At 34.4% G+C, this 19,328-nt stretch overlaps 2 protein-coding genes across 2 annotated transcripts in view; one reads left to right on the forward strand and one right to left on the reverse strand.

Annotated features, from left to right (window-relative positions):
- LOC110994106 (inactive dipeptidyl peptidase 10) overlaps positions 1-19,328 on the forward strand; it is a 229,690-nt gene that overhangs the window by 43,708 nt on the left and 166,654 nt on the right. The window lies entirely within an intron of this gene.
- LOC110994115 (transmembrane protease serine 9-like) lies at positions 9,394-15,648 on the reverse strand. The gene is made up of 8 exons (XM_022260620.2): positions 15,096-15,648; positions 14,553-14,742; positions 13,856-13,958; positions 13,195-13,374; positions 12,296-12,387; positions 11,996-12,059; positions 10,016-10,162; positions 9,394-9,673 (listed from the first exon to the last, which is right to left on the reverse strand). Exons 1-8 carry the CDS (start codon positions 15,616-15,618, stop codon positions 9,431-9,433), a joined length of 1,542 nt encoding a protein of 513 aa, XP_022116312.2. The 5' UTR covers positions 15,619-15,648; the 3' UTR covers positions 9,394-9,430.

The following is a 19,328-nucleotide window of genomic DNA, read 5'->3' on the forward strand; positions in this document are numbered from 1 at the left end:
AATACTATTATAAAAAACTCTGCGAAACTGACTCCAAGCATTACGCTCACTTTCAATCACCAAAAAACACTTCTACAAGTGGCGATTTTTTACTCAAGTATTGACTAATAGTCCGGTCAATTTAGACATGCCTTTACGATAGGGTATTGAACAATCCTACCAATATACCAAGTGGAAATTTTTGTAACCTCACCCCTATTTTTAAGTCTAATTTGACCGGACTATAATATAAATAGAACAGAGAGGTTAATTAAGTTCGTATCACTTTCATCAATCCTCTTTTGATCCGACTCTCATTGGAGCTGCGCCGCAAAGCTGATTAGAACGGACAGACAGAACAAATTGATACTTTGACAAGCCTTTTGGACACAGGATATCCGCTTTCAATATCTATCTGTTTCTATTTGTATTAACTGAAACATTATATTTTCATCACAAAATTCAATTCAAAGCCTTTATTTCAACTAATACAAGACAAAGTTTACAAAAATATAAATGTACTAGCAGACTCGGCCAAACGTTGCTGTGGCGAAGGTTTTTGTAACATTACATAGTAGTAAACACTTATCTAAGAGAATCAGCTAGTAATGGAGTACAAATCGCGCAATATGTCGCAAAGTACTTCGTAGACATCTGGAAGGAAAGGCTTAATTAATTAGCCTTTAAGAAGCTCGCTGTGCTTTTTAGAGCGTGACAATACTTTACTCCGGGCCATCGCTTTCAACTGTATGAAGTGCTAATCCGGTTCCTGCAGTAATGTTCTCATGTCTTCGCAGGGGCTCGTCAATACCAACTCTTTACTTTTGATCGCATCATGGAAGACCTTGTTCTTTGATCGGCTTGATTGCTTGGCGCTGGGTAGAGATATAGGCATATACCATGAGCAGTTTTCCGAGTAACTCTTCGGATTCAATGAATAGAATGTTTTTTGGGACAGTTATTGTCGCGCAACATTTCTTTATGGAACCAGCTCCCATTCTAAGTATTTCTAAACCGTTACGACTTAGGGGCTTAAATTAAAACAATAAAGGCGTGGGTTCTTTTGCCGTTTCACAAAAGCCTTACAGAATACGACAACGTCTCTTGTAAAAATTTACAGTGGGAACTATCTATTGTATCTTTAGTCTGCTTTACTACATTTTTCTTTAGTACAATATGTTTTTGGTTGTAAAATTGAATAAAAATTATGACCAAACGGCTTAACAGATTTAATTCAAATTTTGCAATTCTTCTAAGATCGTTGAGACTTAAAAATTATCATGGCTTTAGAGCCTTCTGGCAATGTGAGTGTCCATGGGCGGCGGTAACATAAGTGCTACGTCAGGTGAGCCTTCTCCCGTTTGCCTCCTATTACAAAAAAAAAATGCCGGAAGTAATTTAAGTTTGATATATCCGCAATTTTTACCAGAATAACTTCCACAACTGAAGTGTAGAAACCTTTACACAGAGAGAATAATTAGGATTTATTTTTTTATTAAAGGCGTGTCACTACTTTGCCTGACGACAATTTGGTTTATTGTTGGATATATAATTTGTTATCAAATAAACTGCAATAATCAAATAAAAATAATATTTTATCACCTCAATTTGCAACAAGACAAAATATGACGTAGATGTTACTTCCGTTGGCCGCGCCTGCGATGATATATTATATTCGCTGACGGCAAGTAATTCAGACAGATCATTTGCCAAATGAGATCGTAATATCAGACTCCTTATCAAGTCATTTTATCATAAATTATTATCATTTTATATAGCAAAGGTTGCGCATACTTTAACTTTGCAGAAACGAAGAGTATTGGGTAGAAATTGTAATGAAGTTACGGAGAATAAAGAAACGGAGGTCTTTAGGGGCTTTTTTTAATTTAGCTTTCTCGCTTAAATTATCGCGAAACTGAATTTATTTTATAGAACAGGGGGCAAACGGGCAGAGGAACCCTACGTCGAATTGGTTCAGAAATACTTCGGTGGGCAGCTGGTTCCACAAAAAGGTGGTGCACGGCAAAAACTTCCATGAAAAACGCGCAGTTGTGGAACGGCGGACGTCGAGGTGATACGGCTGGAATTTCGTATTCTGCCTCGACTAAATGAATATGAAAGATATGAAAACTGAATGTCATTTGAAATGACAGAAGAGCGACAAAAGGTGGTTTTAAGCGGCAAACGCAAAACTTGTGTCCTTAGATCATCTAACTACTAAGAAGTTTTATATCCTGCGATAACACCTCGATGACAGAGTTAGCAATGGCATCTGCAGTATCCAACGTAAAGTAGGCCCCCTAGGTTAGGATGCAAAATAAGATCGTACTCGTCCTAATCTGCTGGCTGTGAGTGTGTGAAACACAGTGCTCTAGACCACGAAATGATCAGATGAAGCCAATGGCAGGTCAACAAAGATTCCATAGTTAGAAGGGTAGTGCAGAAAATCCCAAAGGAGGGTGCCCAGACGGAGATACTCCACCGCGAGTGCGTGTGATACTTTTTTATGCTCCTTCGTATTTATCAGGGAGGAAGGCGTGATGGGCTCTATTAATTTTACTCACCGCATGAAACGGGAGTGCAATACCAGTTATCTTATTGCTCACTTCTCTGTACTGTGAGAGTGGTAAGGCCCCGATCGTGCCAGCCCATTTCGCTGAAACCCGAAAGCAATAGCATGGCACTCCCACTAGGAAGGGGTAGTGAAGTAACCCCATCACAGGTTATTTCACCAATGGAGTATATATAAAGAGTAAGATGAGTATATAGGCGATTTACAAAACCAAGTTAAAATACAATGAAGAACAAATGAAGACACCGTATTATTTAAAATTTTACTTCGCTTCGGTATTTCACATCTCACACATGTCTATAGATTACTTTCAGCTATATCCTTGTAATGCTAAGTAAATATTAATTTCGGTACGTTAATAACCCAAGGACTCGACATCATCGTAGTTAATCAAGACTAATTCCATTCCTCTCTGATAATAATGAGCACATGTTGAATAATTATTATATTTAAAACTAAAAGATTTAACTTACTTTAAACGACACTCATTTACGTAAGTCGAAGATTAAAGTACGTTATTTATTTTATTTATATATTTTAACATTTCTTTTAATGAAATAAATAAATTACAATATAAAAATTGGCGGCCTTATCGCTTTCGAGCGATTTCTTCCAGACAACAAAACTGTATTAAATTACATAAGGTAACTTTACATAAGAAGTTCCCATTATTATATTATATAGACTTAATCAAGTGAAATAAAACTGAATATGCTACAGTAAAAGACATCACAGTAACTTAATATGAAGTTTACCCTGTATGGAACATTAACATAACATTTATTACTAACGAAACACACGCGCAGAAAAAAAAATAACAAAGAATTATGGAAAGAAAAAGCTAAATTGTGTTTAATGTGTGTCTGATTTATGCTGTGAACGTGTGCAACGCGGTTTATTCTGCTAGAAAACACAATAGAATCTTTGACAACAATGAAACGTTATTAGAGGAAAATTTAGATCCGCACAATACTGTAATCAAGATTCGCTATTAGACAATTTCTCGCTACAGCTTGTAAATCAGGCTTCATGGGAGATTGAGTTATCATTAGTCTCGCAGCCATTTTGAGACGTCTTATCGGGGTTCGTGCTTAATACACGTTTAAACGCGTAATCTCGTGGGTATTTTATCTAGAGCGCTACTCAATATTATGGATATATAGGATAGCTATTGGCCTAGTGGCTTCAGTTCGTTCCCCGGATACACCAATGGACTGTGTGTGTTACCTGTAACACAGGTGCACAACCTTTAGCAGGCATCAGTCTCACATAAACAATAACTATCCCTCAAAAGAAGAATGACAATTATTTACATACATTAAGGGCCTATTTCACAATGTCCGGATAAGTTCAAATAAGCTATTTGTTACTTATAGGAATGATAAATAGTATTTTTGCGTTTCACGACTGTCAGATAGCGTTATACGTCATGAAATTCGAAGTATCTTATTTGGAACTTTTATCTTTCGAATAATTTATGTGTTGCATAGCTATTTGGCACTTTATCCATACATTGTGAAACAGGCCCTAATAGTTGTAACTTATCATGTATGAAGTTTAGAAGTGAAGTTTTTGTGACACAATAAATAAAGATTATTATTATGTGTAAGAAAACATCGTGAGAAAGCCGGCTTCAGACACAAAAAGTCTACAGCGTGCGATACAAAGAAGGCTGATCACCTACTTGCCTATTAGATTAACAAATGAGCATGAAACAGATGCAGACATCTGTGGTCTGGACCTAAAAAGGTTGTAGCGCCCCTGATTTTAGCTTACATGGACATCGACTTCAAGTCAACTGATTGGTGTGTTGTGTGTGTTTGAGGGGTGTAGATTTATTTGTTGTCAATCGGGTAGCACAAAATAAGGAACTAGAATACAGTACACACAAATCTCAAGTATGTCATGTAAACACGTAGATGTTTCCTCAATCGATGCGGCCTCTTGATGAATGTGTTTACACTCACTCTATTATTACGTTTCTATATACTTCAACGGAAACGTTTCTTGGGACATTTTTGCTTATAGATAAAGATATTAAAACTCAGTTAGTGTAGAATTTGTTCCGTAATGAATCAAACTGACTCAAAAAAATATTTTTTTTTGCCTCCAAAGAGACTGTTATTTCTGGTATCCACTTGGCACACATCAGCTATAGTAGTAATAGTAATAGCCTTTATTTCCAAAACTTAATTATAATAGATTATAAGTTTTATTAATTTTGGATTGAAAAAAATACACTCTAATATTTAGGAATAATTTGCTTGTTAGGTTTTGGTTTGTCCACCGTTGGACATAGGACTCTTCCATCCGGTTCCACTCGTGTCGGTAGTGGGTCAGGCGCGGCCAGGTGACCACACCACCACCACATCATCTTTATTACCATTAATTTGTACTTTATATAAACATACAACCTCAATCCTTCATGTAATAAATACGTTAATACATTCGTAAATAAATTCAGTGAAAATGTGGTATATGCTCGCGTATATAGAATCGTACAAGCGATGATGGATTGTGCAAACATTATTAACTGAATACTACATATCCAGATCTTGTGGTGCCAATGTATGCTACTCGACAACTGTACCAATATTTGTATAAATGTTTGGCTAACATAGGTCTGGGAATATCACATGCTTTAATACTTTTGGCATACTTTTGTATGTTCGCAGAGTGAATTCACTGTATCAATAATGTGTATATAATGTGTTTAATATTATATTTTATTTAATGATTCTCGACATTATCGTATTGGCATAGTTTGTAAGGATAATGTATGTATTTTTGTAATAAATAAATAAATTTTCTGTTGGTGTATATTTATTACGGAATACCTCTCTTAAAGGTGAAGGTATTAAGTCCTCATCCGTTGTAAAAAAATATTCCAATCTCGATTCGTTAGTAAATCAAATCAAATCTAAATGGTTTGATATAACATGAATAAATTAAGAATCACCCGCTTTAAAACTTAAGCAATTCATTTGCAAACATTAATTTTAGAGAAAAGCTAATTACTACGTACAACTTTTAAAAACTTATGCTTTTATGTAAAGAGCTTTTTAAACTAATATAAAATTATTTTGTTTCAGGTAAGTTCACGTCAATTATGAACCAACACTCCACAGCATTCATAATTGTTATTTACTTCGTTGCACGGGTATTTTTTTTTTGGACTTTGGTAAGTAAAGGCAACGTGCACAATCTCACATTTACCATGAACAAAAAAGATTGTTGAGAGTTCCAAATTGCAGAACCACAATAAAAATATTGTTTATTCATTATAAGTACAGATGCATTACAATGTATAAGATGTGGGAACCGTTTTAGGTAAAAGAAAATCAGTCAGTCAATCGTCTCAGGGTTCCCAGCTCTTCCATAACAAACTTAATTATAAATTTCTTAAAATATATAAATAAATAGTTTATTTTTTACTTTGGTTTTTATTGTTCAACTGTTTCCAGCACGCCTTAGTGAGTGAGTGCGTGAGTGGGTGAGTGAGTGAATGAGCGATTGAATGCGTGAGTGATGAATGAAATGTGTAATTACTTAGGTCTTAAAAGCATCTCCAAATCTGCGTAGGGTGTGTTCATAAGCCAGTCCTTTAATCGTATTTTTAGATTGTAGGTGGAAAGCGGGTAGGTATTAAGCAGTCTATTAAAATTTATTATACATATAGTCTGCTTGCATATTGCGTCTGGCGAAGTCAGTATTTACGGCCTGCCGACAAGATCCCTATTTTTTTTTATAAACAGCCTACAGCATATAGGAGTTCAAATCAAATCATCAAAAATCATTTATTCATCTAGGTAACATAATATACACTTATGAACGTCAAAGAAAAAGAAATATACATTAAATGATTCTTATTTTACATATTGACTGCCAATTCTTAAATCAAGGGCGTAGAATGGAAGAGAAAATCTGGCAATGAACTCTGCGTTTTAATCGCCAAGTTATTTTTTACACAATGTTTGTAAGGAGCTGCAACCATTACACCATGTTCCATATGACATCTTGAGTGCTCTGTGTTAACCACTGAAACTAAAATTCTGCTAAGCTACTTTAGTGAAATACGAGTATATCATGAAAATAGATCGAAAATAGATTATCGTGCTTAACGTTAGAAGATAATCTTCGGGATCAATTTGTATCGGGTCTGGCTAATGATGCAATGCGATCTCGAATTTTCGCCGAGAAAAACCTACAGTATAAAGAGGCTGAAAGGCACGCAGAGGTCAGTGGGTCTACATGGGCATCGGGAAAAGCAGATTAATTTATTAACATTACTAAAAGCAGGTAAGCGATAGATGCTACAGTATGAAGTTGTAATAACTTGACTAACTAATTTCTATGTCAACAACAATATCGCTCCAAAGTTTTCAATTGAATTTTAATATAATGCATTATTGGAAATCGAACATATTCATCAAGTCAGTGGAAAAGTAACTGTATAACTTCAAAGTAGGGTTGATTTTACGTTGAAGACAGCTACCACGTGGAACAATGACTCGGGAAGTGAGGAAAACTTGAAACTTACTTACATCTTTAATGACTTTGTGAGACATTAAATGGGGAGAAATTGGATGTGGCAAAAATTAATTTGTACAGGAAAAACACCTTTTGTATGACAATCAAGGTTTAAAAGAATTTATAGAAACAATTCAAAGATATTTCTCCTAGAGTTTTTAAACGACTTAATACTAATCTTGGGGAAAGAATATTGTAGCGATTATTTAAGTGAAACATTATAATTATTATATATAATAGTCATTGGATAATGTAAAAATTTATTTTAGTAATAATGTAGTTATGTAATAATATAACAGTTGACTCAAAATGTAACTGTAACATATATTTTACCGTTTAAGACAAAAAACAACATTATGTGTGTGGCAGAATATGCGAACTTAGATTTTTGTATCATAAAAATAAATCGGTGGCGCTACAACCTCTTTAGGTCCTGGCCTCAGATTTCTGAATCTGTTTCATGATCATTTTTTAAATCTAATAGGCAATTAGTATGTGATCAGAATCCAGTGCCTGATATACGTCGTCGACTTTTGGGTCGGTTTCCTCACGATGTTTTCCTTCACCGTTCGAGCAAATGTTAAATGGAAAGAAAGTCCATTGGTGCGCATCCCGGGGTCGAACTTACGAACTCAGGCGATTAGAGTTGCACGCTGAAGCCACTAGGCCAACACTGCTCATCATATTCATGCAAACATTTAAAACATATTTTAAACATTACATTTTTATTATTAAAACTGTCTCGTTTGTATCAATCAATACTCAACTTGTCTCAGTATTAAAATTATACTAAACGAGCGATATTAGTTAGTTGAAACAAACTGATAGATAGTAAGCTTTATTATTATTTGCAAAATATATAAGATTTATTAATGAAGACTCATAGTGGTAGCAATACCAAGAAATCTTTCCAATGCGAAGTGGCAGAGAAACGATGTGACATTATCTAAATCTCGTAACATTTTCCCAACCAGGCTGTTAAAAAACGAATCCTATTGGAACACGTGCAGTTCTAACGAATAGCGTCGTTAGGCCGTTATCCGCTCGTAACGGAACGTAACGGCAGGAACAGGATGTGTCTCGTTTAAAATTGTGATACTCCATTTGCTTCTACGTCTATTTACGTCATTGCTCGGTTTTATGCTACGTAAAATTTATTTTTCTTGACAGACTAAGCTTCGCGTTTAAGAGGGGGTTGGTGGCTACTCGCAGTTTACTCGTGAAAAAATAGAACACGCTTCTTTTCACGTTATCACGCAGACAACTAATGACCTGCAATAATCACTAATCAAAGTGAATATAGACCTTAATTGACAGCTTATATTTCGCAACGTTTAAATTAAATTATCCTGTATTACCACGCGTCCCTGTTTTTTTTATATACAGAAAAACTGCTTTTAGATGAATTGATAAATTTTCTTTTTCATCAAGTAATATTAGTATTACGAGATCTGTAGGTATGCAACAGTTAATGCTTGGATGTCATATATATACACTGTTTTTACAATGAACACGTAATAAATGTTATATGCGACCACAAGCGCCACACAGCAGGCTCCGCAGGCTGCGGTCTGAAACAATTTTCACGCCGCTTTCATTCTCGTCGGCTGTGGTTGGCTTAATTGCTTATTTCATTGACTGTATTTTTATATATAATGGACTTAATCCATTTTCCTTAAGTATTATATACTGTTTATAGCACTTAGATTATCATTAGGTCCGTTATTCGTCCTGGCTAACTAAGCCAGCTTCCAGAATCTAGAAACACAAATCTCATGGATACTTCGCACAGTTGGTCTTAAGTTGTATTGTGTTGCATTATTGCCAGTTAGGCGGTTATTTTACAATATTATAAGCTTAATATAATTAAAAGTTTTCATTGCATTATTTCAATTAAAAAGTTAATCAGTGAAGTTTGTAAAAGTTATCTTTGTGATGATAATATTAAACAAGTACTTTTTTTTTGAAACAGTGACAATATTAGCAATAAAACATTTGGCTCCTAAATTTTACATAAAACCATATTTTGCTTAAAAATACAATTCCCAATCAATTTACAAACTAATAAAGTGACAACCTTACCGGTGAAGTTCTACAAACTATTGAACTGCGATAAGTTGCATAAATGTAAACTAACACAAATGTAGTCATAATAATACGTTGTGTAATGTAATGTTTTTTTTTTCTTTACTCACAGTGGTTGCCTAGAAATCGCTCGAGAGCGATAAGGCCGCCAGTTGCTTTTCATTAAATTATGTTCATTTTTTTTTCTTTTATGTGATGCGACGAAGTGTTAATAAATAAAATGTAAATTTTCTTTGTCTTAATTGAAATTTCTTTCGCAATCATTTAATCCATCTCAAGACTCCAGCTATCAGTTTCATAATTATATTTTTTTCCAAATTTAAGCTCTTTTTTCCTTAACATCGCGGGAGGAGTGGTAGTGGTGGGTACAAAGGGCGTGGTGGTAGTGGCTTCAGTCTCCCGAGTCGTATACTTATTCAATTCCATTTTACTGAACTTTATATCTTCGAACAAGGGAATCGGATCTATTGTTGTCGTCCGCTTCTTGCCGCGGAAGTATTCTGGCATCTGTTATCGACATGATTTTCTCATTAATCAGATTTCATAATTGTTTAATATGATAAAAACTATATGTTAAGACTTAATTTATAAATATACTGTACGATTCGGACTGGACCGATTTGAATGAATATTTTTGTATGCGTTTAGGTGGCGTGGATTAGTTCAAAATCAGCGCGACAGATAGCGCTGCAGTCGGTATTTTAATACTTTGTTTAATATCCTTATCGCTTGAAATATCATGTAGAATGACGTCTGTCGGGTCCGCTATTATACATATAGCGGACCCGACAGTATATATTAGTCAATTTCTTTAAGAAATCTTAGTTCCACAGTAATTAAATTACTCACAGTTTCATTAACATTTTCTATCCAATCGCTGTAGGCTCCCACGAGAGTAAACACCGTGGGAGCGTTGGGGTAGCCGCATACGGATGGCCCAAAAGAGATAATTCCCACCAGCTTCCCAGCCAACACTGCTGGACCTCCCGCGTCATGCTTATGTATGATAATACTAATTAAAATTCCTTTGATAGAAAGCGATTTTTTTTAATGATGGATTAATGATGGAGGCACATGAGGTATCTGAGGTTAAGTGATACCGTCGCCCATGAACAATACTGCCAAATGGCTCGCAAGTGCGTTGAGGGCTTTACAGAATTTGTACGGCCATTTTTTGAAGGACTCTAAGTCAAATTGGTTCAGAAATACTTCAGTAGGTTGCTGGTTCCACATAATAATGGTAACAGGCAAAAACTGCCTTCAAATACGCCCAGTTGTGGAACCAAACTTGATACAAGTAGTATTTCTGTATTCTGCCTCGACGCCCGATAATGAAAATAGCTGGAGTAAAAGCCCGAACAATTCCTCTGAACCATCGTAACCATGGTAACCATGGTAGAAGATGCAAAGAGACCCCACCTTTCTACGCAACGCCACATGTTATGAAGATATTGTTCTGGGCGTTTTCTTGTGTTACTGAATTCATACGAAAAGGTAAATCTTTAAGGATTACGTTAAAAATGATCTGTCTAGGATATAATAGTTGTCTTATCGGATTACTCGTCACAAACTTCAAAACCGACTTAAATGTAATCCACCGCTGGTCGTTGTAAACCGAAGGAAATTGTGTTGACAACAAAAAAAATTGTTAGTCTCAACATCAGTGTTCTGGATATCCAACCTCGTTAAAATCATGTTTTAGATGCCATTGCTGCTCCGAAATATATTAAGACCGAACCTTAATTAATCCACAATCTCAATCTGCTTCCCAATAACCAAATCCTACGAAGACAATCCATTTTTGGCGACGAATAGTATGCAATCTCTTCGCTGTCGACACTCACATTTGATTTCAATATAAACCAAATAAAGTAAATAAAACGTTATATATAATATTAAAATATACATATCTATGTTAAAACATATCAAATAGCTTTTTAATTATTTAAAAAACGGGTGTAAGTTAAAATCTTAGGATACTGACACAGTTGAACTGACATTTTCAAACAAAGATATATACACCGATCCAATTTTACCATAGATAGCTTATATCGACAGATGGCTATTACAATCCGTCGATTGGTTAATGACACAATTTATCAATATTTCAATTAAGATGTCTATCTCAGATGGTCAAAAATGGATTGAGATATATTATTGGTTTGGGTGTTAACCAATAATATATTTATTTATCTTGAGATCAGACCGAAGCCTCCTAAATGCTGCACTTGTAAAAAGGGCAGAACAAGGACTCTACACTTCATGACAAATTTGCTTGTTTGTGATATTCTACATTAAAATCAACTACTAAAGTAGGGTATATCAACATGAGAAGTTGTTTGGCGAGACGTTAGTTTTTAATTCCGCGCGACACAACCATCTGTTGGTCTAACTCTGAAACTTATCTAATTCCCGCCAAGATAGAAGTTTCCTTTGAGTGCTCACTTTAATATTAAATTTTTGCAAATTAATGTAACTTTCACGATGAGCCTGGAACATCACGAACTTTAGATTTTCTCTTTCATAATGAGTGAAGTATATAAACGAGTTCCATTTATAATAATTGTGTTTTTAAGAAACTTGTTACAACAGTGGTGTTGGCTACTATTGCTTTAATAGTATTAATTGCAGCCCTTTGAGAATAGGGCCTGAGACTCCAATTTACTTTCACACACTACTTAGAGATATATAATACAGTGGAAGGCTGGTGCTTCAGTAGCCAATAAAATATATATATATCTTGAAATGTCATGTTCATTGCCATTCCCCTGTTAACTCCTGTGATACAAAATATAGACAATAGTATCGCTAATAATTATTATCACTTACATCGCAAGCTCCCTCTCCAGTGGTCATGGTTCCCGCACAGAACATTGAAGATGCTATGAATTTACTGCAAAATGTATGTATTAAACTCAATTGTTTCATATATTTTTTTAATTAAATTTCAAACACTTTTCATTTATCTCTTTTCGCGAGCCTTTGCCTCTGGCTTTGAGAGTGTCCATGGGCGGTGGTATTACTTTAATCAGGTGAGCCTCCTGCCCTGGCCTGTTTGACCCCTGTTCCATGAAAAAAGAAAATACGCTGGAAAATGCTTGTCTATTTGTAAAGACGAGCAGTACTCACTCTCCGTAAATCTCTTTGCAGAATATGTTGGGGTATATTGGGAGGAACTTCCGGTTAAGAAAGACTGGTTCATAGGCCAACCGTTGTGACATCTGCAAATTAACATATTATATAAACCTCAATTGATATTTAAATATTAATACGAATGAAGGCCGATTTAAGAAGAAGCCTTTATTTATTAGCATAATGTATGTCAATAGACAGACATTATACAAAAATATAGCTTTATATATATATACAATTTTGCTGCTCGCGGCCCTTGTCCGGGGGAAAGCCTCCTTCAACTTATTCCACCCCATTTTATTTTTTGCCGTCGTCATCCATTTTTTCCAGCTACCCTTTCGATCTCGGCCCATCGCTCTATGTGTCTGCCCTCGTTTCTTTTTCTGTATAATCTGTCATTTGTATAACGGGCCACGTGCCCTGCTATTCTCGATTTCAGTTATAGGGCATGTTCTGCGGATACATTCACTGTACTGTTTGTCGCGTTATTTAATTCCAAGGCTTAAAATTATAAAAAAAACACACTACCTCGAGAGAGAGAGGTGAGTTTTGGCCCGTTCGGGGCGTATGTCCTCTTCGGATGGTGTTTATTTTCGCACCCTGCTATTACAAGGGACGTGGGTGGTTGTATATCCCTTGGTGGGGGCCGCAGCGCGAGAGGTGTTAGGCTACTTCTATCTAATAAGCTGGCACGAACGTATTTTGGCAATCGTTTTGTTTTGTAAAATCCAAGTTTGTCCTGCATAGGTAAGGCAAGGCAGTAACCTCGAATCCACCACCTTTCTATTTAGTTAAAGTGGCAGCTTACCGATTAGAATATTACGCCGTATTAATCTTTCTAGAATCTAATAAGTAATGTTCAAAAATTATCAGAATATCTGCGAAACTTGTTTTACCTTAGTAACCCCCCATCCTAGCACCAAGACTTCGGCAGTTGGCGCAAGTCCTTGTCCGTTGGAAGAGATGTCAATTACTTTCGGTACGCGATGGTACCCAAAGAACAAATGACGCCGAAGGCGGATCACAGCAATATTATGACGCAGCGTGCGAGGATTGTAGCCGGGGTGGAAGTACACCTGACATTTACACAAATACATTGCAGAGTATTGTGTATTAATATATCATAAATCATTATCAAGGGAATTCCATCCCCTGGGATAACCCAACAGCCTGGATAAGATAATGATTAGTTTTTCTATATATTTGTGCCTAAGCGTGACGATTAATGTTAGCGAGACGTAAAAGGATGAATTTTAAAGAAAGACGATCGGACGGAAAACTAAGTTAACCAGAAGCTTTTATAGATAACGGTGCCCTTTGACATACTACAAAGCGATATCCGGAACTTTTCTAAACTAAACCATGAGTTACTGAAAAGTTTTATGGTATAGAGTGCACACAATTAACAAGACTACGTTTATTGAATCTTGCATTTGTAAAAATATTTAGGTTTGACGATTTTTGCATTTTTTCTTGAATTACTCTATAGTGGTTTATAACGGTTTTTGTGATACTAGATATTTAAAGTAAATTATTTAAGTATTATAAGGTACATACTTCCAGTGCGTTTATAGATTCTCCCCCAATTCTGCTGTGGTTACTTCCCACACGTACATACAAAGCCTTCGGGTTTTCTCGAAAGAAGCGATTGTTGTGCATACTGAAAAAACAAGTACAACGCGAGCAATTACACATACGGTATTCCTTTGGTTGTGTTTGTGTCAGCTGCCATTGTTTTTATGTCACAGAGCTCATAAATTAACAAAGTCAACGTCTTATCAGTTTAAAACTAATACATGTCGTTTATTCGATAATAATAGTAATAAATATAAAATTAATTTATTAATCATTTGACATCTAGAGACAATCAATATTAAAGCAAACATTACACATAGCACACTCTTTCTGACGACTGTCGGTTCAAGTTAGGGCGCGGAAAGTGTACACAAAATGTCACGAAACTTGTTTGTCACAAATTCAGGATGCTATCCCGACAGCTTGCCAAAAGTCTTCAGAAAAATGACTCTAAAGTCGAAATTAAACGGCTAATATCATCAAACTCATTTATCTTGTTATTATCTTCAATTTATCTGCAGGTCCTGTTTTACCATCCCACGTGTAATTCTTGACCTTCCTAGACCGTTATTGAGATACTGCCCCAATTCTTCGTCGCTGAGGCTCCTCTTTGATCGATTTTATTATCACATTCCTAAATACACATACATCACACAATTTTACAGATTTTGGAACTTACAGCTGTAAGCACGAAGCCGAAGTAAGCACCAGATCATGCCAGTATATGACTCCTCCGCACCAAAACCTCCCCATGACATGAATAGACACCATGAAGGGATAGTGCTTGATAGTAGTTCTTTCACCCTTAAATAACCTCCTTCCATCGTGCTTGTGGAACTCTTTCAGGTCTTCCAGCTCACCTTGAGGATCTGTAATTTTTTGTGTATTTTAGCTCCTCCAACATTAATAGTTCATTATTATAATTGCGTATTGCCAAAGAATAACTATTAATAAAAATGTTAATAAAAAACAAATTTTTATACCATTCCATTTCCTATTTAACGTATTTTTATTAGAACAAACACATAACGAATGCATTTTGTGTCGCAAAATACAATTAGTCAAAGTTCGTGTACGTTACATGTAGGATGTTTGCAAACAATAGTGACACGACACTATGAGACCTATTTACTACGAGAATGTTATTTTTCTTTGCATGTTATTAGTATATTTAAAACCAGTTACTCGTGTTTCAATCAAAGTATGAAAGTTATATTGTTACCCCAATATTTATTGTCTTCTATGTCAAATCGATGATCATCCGCTGGTGATTCAGCAATCATTTTATCAACAATACCGTCTATAACGTCATCACCTATCACCGCATTGTGCCCATGATCATTCTCCATCATCCTTCTGGCGGCTCGCATCAAATTACTATCCTCAGCTTTTTCTGATAATATCTTCATAATATCATCTCGATTCATTTTTTCTTTCAATTTCAAATATAAATGCTTTGGCTCCCTGTCTAACACTAAATTAAAGTTATCTGATTCATTTAGCGCTTTGAAGAAGTTTGTTTCATTTAGATTTGTACTAGAAGTTTCTATCAGAATAAGTTCAGTCTGTTTATCTTTGTCTATGATATATTTCTCTATATCATGTAATTTGTCTTTCAGCTCTTTGATTCGGTCATTGTTTTCATTGTTTAGAATGGATATGAGCGAGTTCGCGACGTCGTGAACTGACGAGTCGTTTGAATTACCTTCTACGAGATGTAATAGGGCAAAATAAAACAAAAACATATTCGTTCGCGCGCGGTATATAGCTGTTACAATAAATTTTATCGTTTGAAAATTTATTACGTTTTTATTATTTATAGAAATGAGTTGAGAGGAAATATTTGATGTTTTTCAATTGAGTTTGCCTTTTCAAAGGCATTCACAACCTTTATAGCTGGGATTAAGAAATGTTATTAAAAATATCACAGATTAAATGCCGTACAGATGTTACATTTATTTATTTGTACTTGGTTATCTTATACGAACATACATATAAAAGAAACAGGCTACATAAGTGATTTTTTCCATGCAACCCTAGTATGGAACAATAGAAAAAGAAACACCTGCAGAGGTAAAGTATAAGACGTTCATAAATTATTAACAAAACGGAACATGTAATACTAATAACATATACTTAACAAAAAAATATAAGTTTATAAACAAAAATGTAAAAACTAATCTTAGGATTAATGAGTCACAATTAATATATGCAGACGACACTCGTTAATTCAAACCTTCGATAATTCGAATATCTGTATAATTCAAAGTTGCAGAGAGAAAGAGGCGGAAATATATTTTGCGGCAAGTTTTATCAATGTTGGTACATTTGGACCCTTTGATTTTGCTATAATTGAGATACATCAGAACCTTTGGCAGAGATGTCAGTTAAGGAAGCAAGATGCTCATTCTATACATTACAAAGCTTTTGTCTACAAAACAAAAGTAAACATTTCAGGTACTTTATCTCTTTAAAAAGTTATTGAGCAGACAAAGCAAAAATGTGCTACGAATCAGACCAGTATAACAGAGTTCTTTCGAAAGATTAATTAATTCACATTATGAATACATGTATGTACCTCTAAACCTTCGACATTGACATAGAATAGCAATTAAGGCATAGCATAATTAATAATAATTGATCAACACTTAATAAATCGAACTTTTTTATTTTTTCCTTAATAATTTTCGGACCATTTGTTATTTTAAACACTTGATAATTCGTAATATTTTAAGAGTCCCTCGAGTTTCGAATTAACGAGAGTCGAATGTATAAGTAGGTAATTCTGAGGTAGAAGATAATAGAATGTCATTTATAAATTATAATAAGAATTTAATTCATTATTTTATAATTGCCATGTTTTTTTTTTAAATTCAACGTAAGAGAAATTACGTAAAACAATGGTGTTACAATACTGGATTTGCTTTTGTGTAATAAAAGTTATCTAGTACAACAAACTGTCTTTTTTATTATGTCACAGAGCAGAGAGAGATGTTAGTAACAGTCATCAACATGAACTTATATTTTAACAAATGGGTTATTGTGGTTGAGTATTACTTTAAAAAGCAAATTTTAAAATTATATTTAAAATTATATAATAACTATCAGCTGCGATAATCTGTAGCGTACTGTAGTCACGTCGCACGTTCCTAGCAACAACTAGGTCGTAGCAAGTGAAGCACTCAACTTTGCCTTCATGAAAATTAACAGAAAATTACATTTCTCTACTGAATCCAAGTGAGTGGCATTTCGGATTAACGACGTATTGATTTTTTTTTATAAAAAAAAATATTTTTGTATGCTGTATCATAAAAAAATAAAAACAAATAAAAATATTGGCCTGCATACCCTTATTGCTAAGGCGTTCGAAAGATAGTAGCCTATTCTCAGACCTTCTATATCTGCATAATAAATTTCATAAGAATCGGTCAAGCCGTTTCGTAGTCAAGTATGCGAACTAACATTGTGACACAAGAATTTTATATATATAGTGATAACAATATTATGACACTATAGATTGAGAAATAAAGATTATATAATAACAGAAAAGAATCATCCTGGAATGCCACACATAAATTAAAGTAAAAAGCTCCATCGGTCTGTAAGTAATCGTTGATATCTAGTATCTCGCAATGTTATCTTTACTGGGGCTGATGGTGATTGATGGTGTGTTGGCTGTCTGTTGCCCGCGTTTCTACTATATTAATTATTACTAGATTTTAATACTAGAAAAATGGGTGAGACTATGCTCTAAATAGCTAAAAATTTAAAATTAACTACAAAGTTTAATTGACAGCAACGGCTTAACACAATTAATATAAACTTTACGCTGTCATCCTTGCCTAATTTACTTAAGTATAAGGATTTTTAACATCTCAAAGTGTCCAATAACAGTCTTCTCACTGGGCCCGTGGTGTCAAGGACTTGAATAGTCTTCACATTCACGTGATGGTGGAGCCATTGTTCGTGGGCTCCAACAGTCTTTTTTATTATTGTGGCGACGTCCTTTAGATTAAGGTCCCGATCGTTGGATTACTTGGATGTAGTGTATGACTGGTACAGCCCCACAGCTGGCAACCATTAGTCCATACGTTGTCAGGACTTGTTTGTAGATCAATAAATAAGCCTTCCGATTAATCAGTACAAGTTAGTGTAACAGAGAGCCAACTCTATGCGCTTCTTTTTGATGTGGAACTTCTCTCGGAGTTTGGTATACTTAGTTGAAGCGACACTATGACGATATCATTTTTTTGTAAATTGTATGTTATGTTATGAAACTTTTTCTAAAAGTACATTTAGTACTTTATAAGCGCAGAGAAATATGATTTGTTTAAGTAAACAGTGCTCCAGTAAATCGCAGGAGCTTATACCAGTACTAATATTATATATTCGTGCCTAAACAAACAAAACATTAGTTACAGTTGGATAACACGGAATGCACAATTCACACCTGTTACTTAACATTTTAATAATATCTCGATTTCAATAACTTATTTCAGTAATTATATTCTTATCGTAAAGTATTGTAATGCATTGCAACAAGGCTTAAAATAATTTAAACACATTCAAAGATTTTTCTACAAGAGTTTTTAAAGATCGACTTAATTTACATATAATACAATTATTATTCTATTAATGAATATTTGTGTGAATCATTACAATTAATATTAATTTGAAAATTTAATATATTTGAATAATGTGATGATGTATAAGAATTGACTCACAATATAACTCTAACTTCTATTCTACCTATTTAGACAAATTTTATACGGTATTATGTGTTTGCGAACATTATATGCGAACTTAATATTGTACCACCATAACACATTTTTGCAAGAAAAATATTATAATTATATAATATAAATTATTATTAATATAACCCTTGATTTAGCCATGGTTTAGGATAGGCAGTGTGCATGCTCTAAATAATTCAGACTATTAAAAATGTCTTTAATAACTTCATAGCCACACCCCTAATTGTTTGTAAGGAAGTATATTTGACCTAAGTAAAGGTACATGTTTTTTATTAACAGAATTAACTACTTTTTAATAATAAAATATACAATTTTTAAAACATAAAAAAAGATTGTTTTTTCGGTTTGTCTTGCAAAAGCATTTAGTACCGCGTTTCATAAGCGCATAGTCCATCATAATCTTTGTCAATCAAATTTATTTAAATTCCAACTTTGTTATGAAATTTAAAATTTTCAAATTAAGGTATTCAATTTAACAGTGTTTATAATATAAATAATTTAATTTCCCCAAATCTCTAGCGTATATTTAGGCTTCGTACCTTCACGCTCGCATAGACAATACATAACGAGCCGATTAGGCTTAATCTTTACTTTTATCCTGTGCCGAACAACGCGAAATATTTAAATTCCCAACGGTTCAATGCACTACAAGGGTTTTTACGAGTCGCAACTTTCTTATCAATCGTTGAAAGGTTATTGAC

This window comes from Pieris rapae, chromosome 20 (assembly GCF_905147795.1).
Source record: "Pieris rapae chromosome 20, ilPieRapa1.1, whole genome shotgun sequence".
Taxonomy (NCBI): Eukaryota; Metazoa; Arthropoda; class Insecta; order Lepidoptera; family Pieridae; genus Pieris; species Pieris rapae.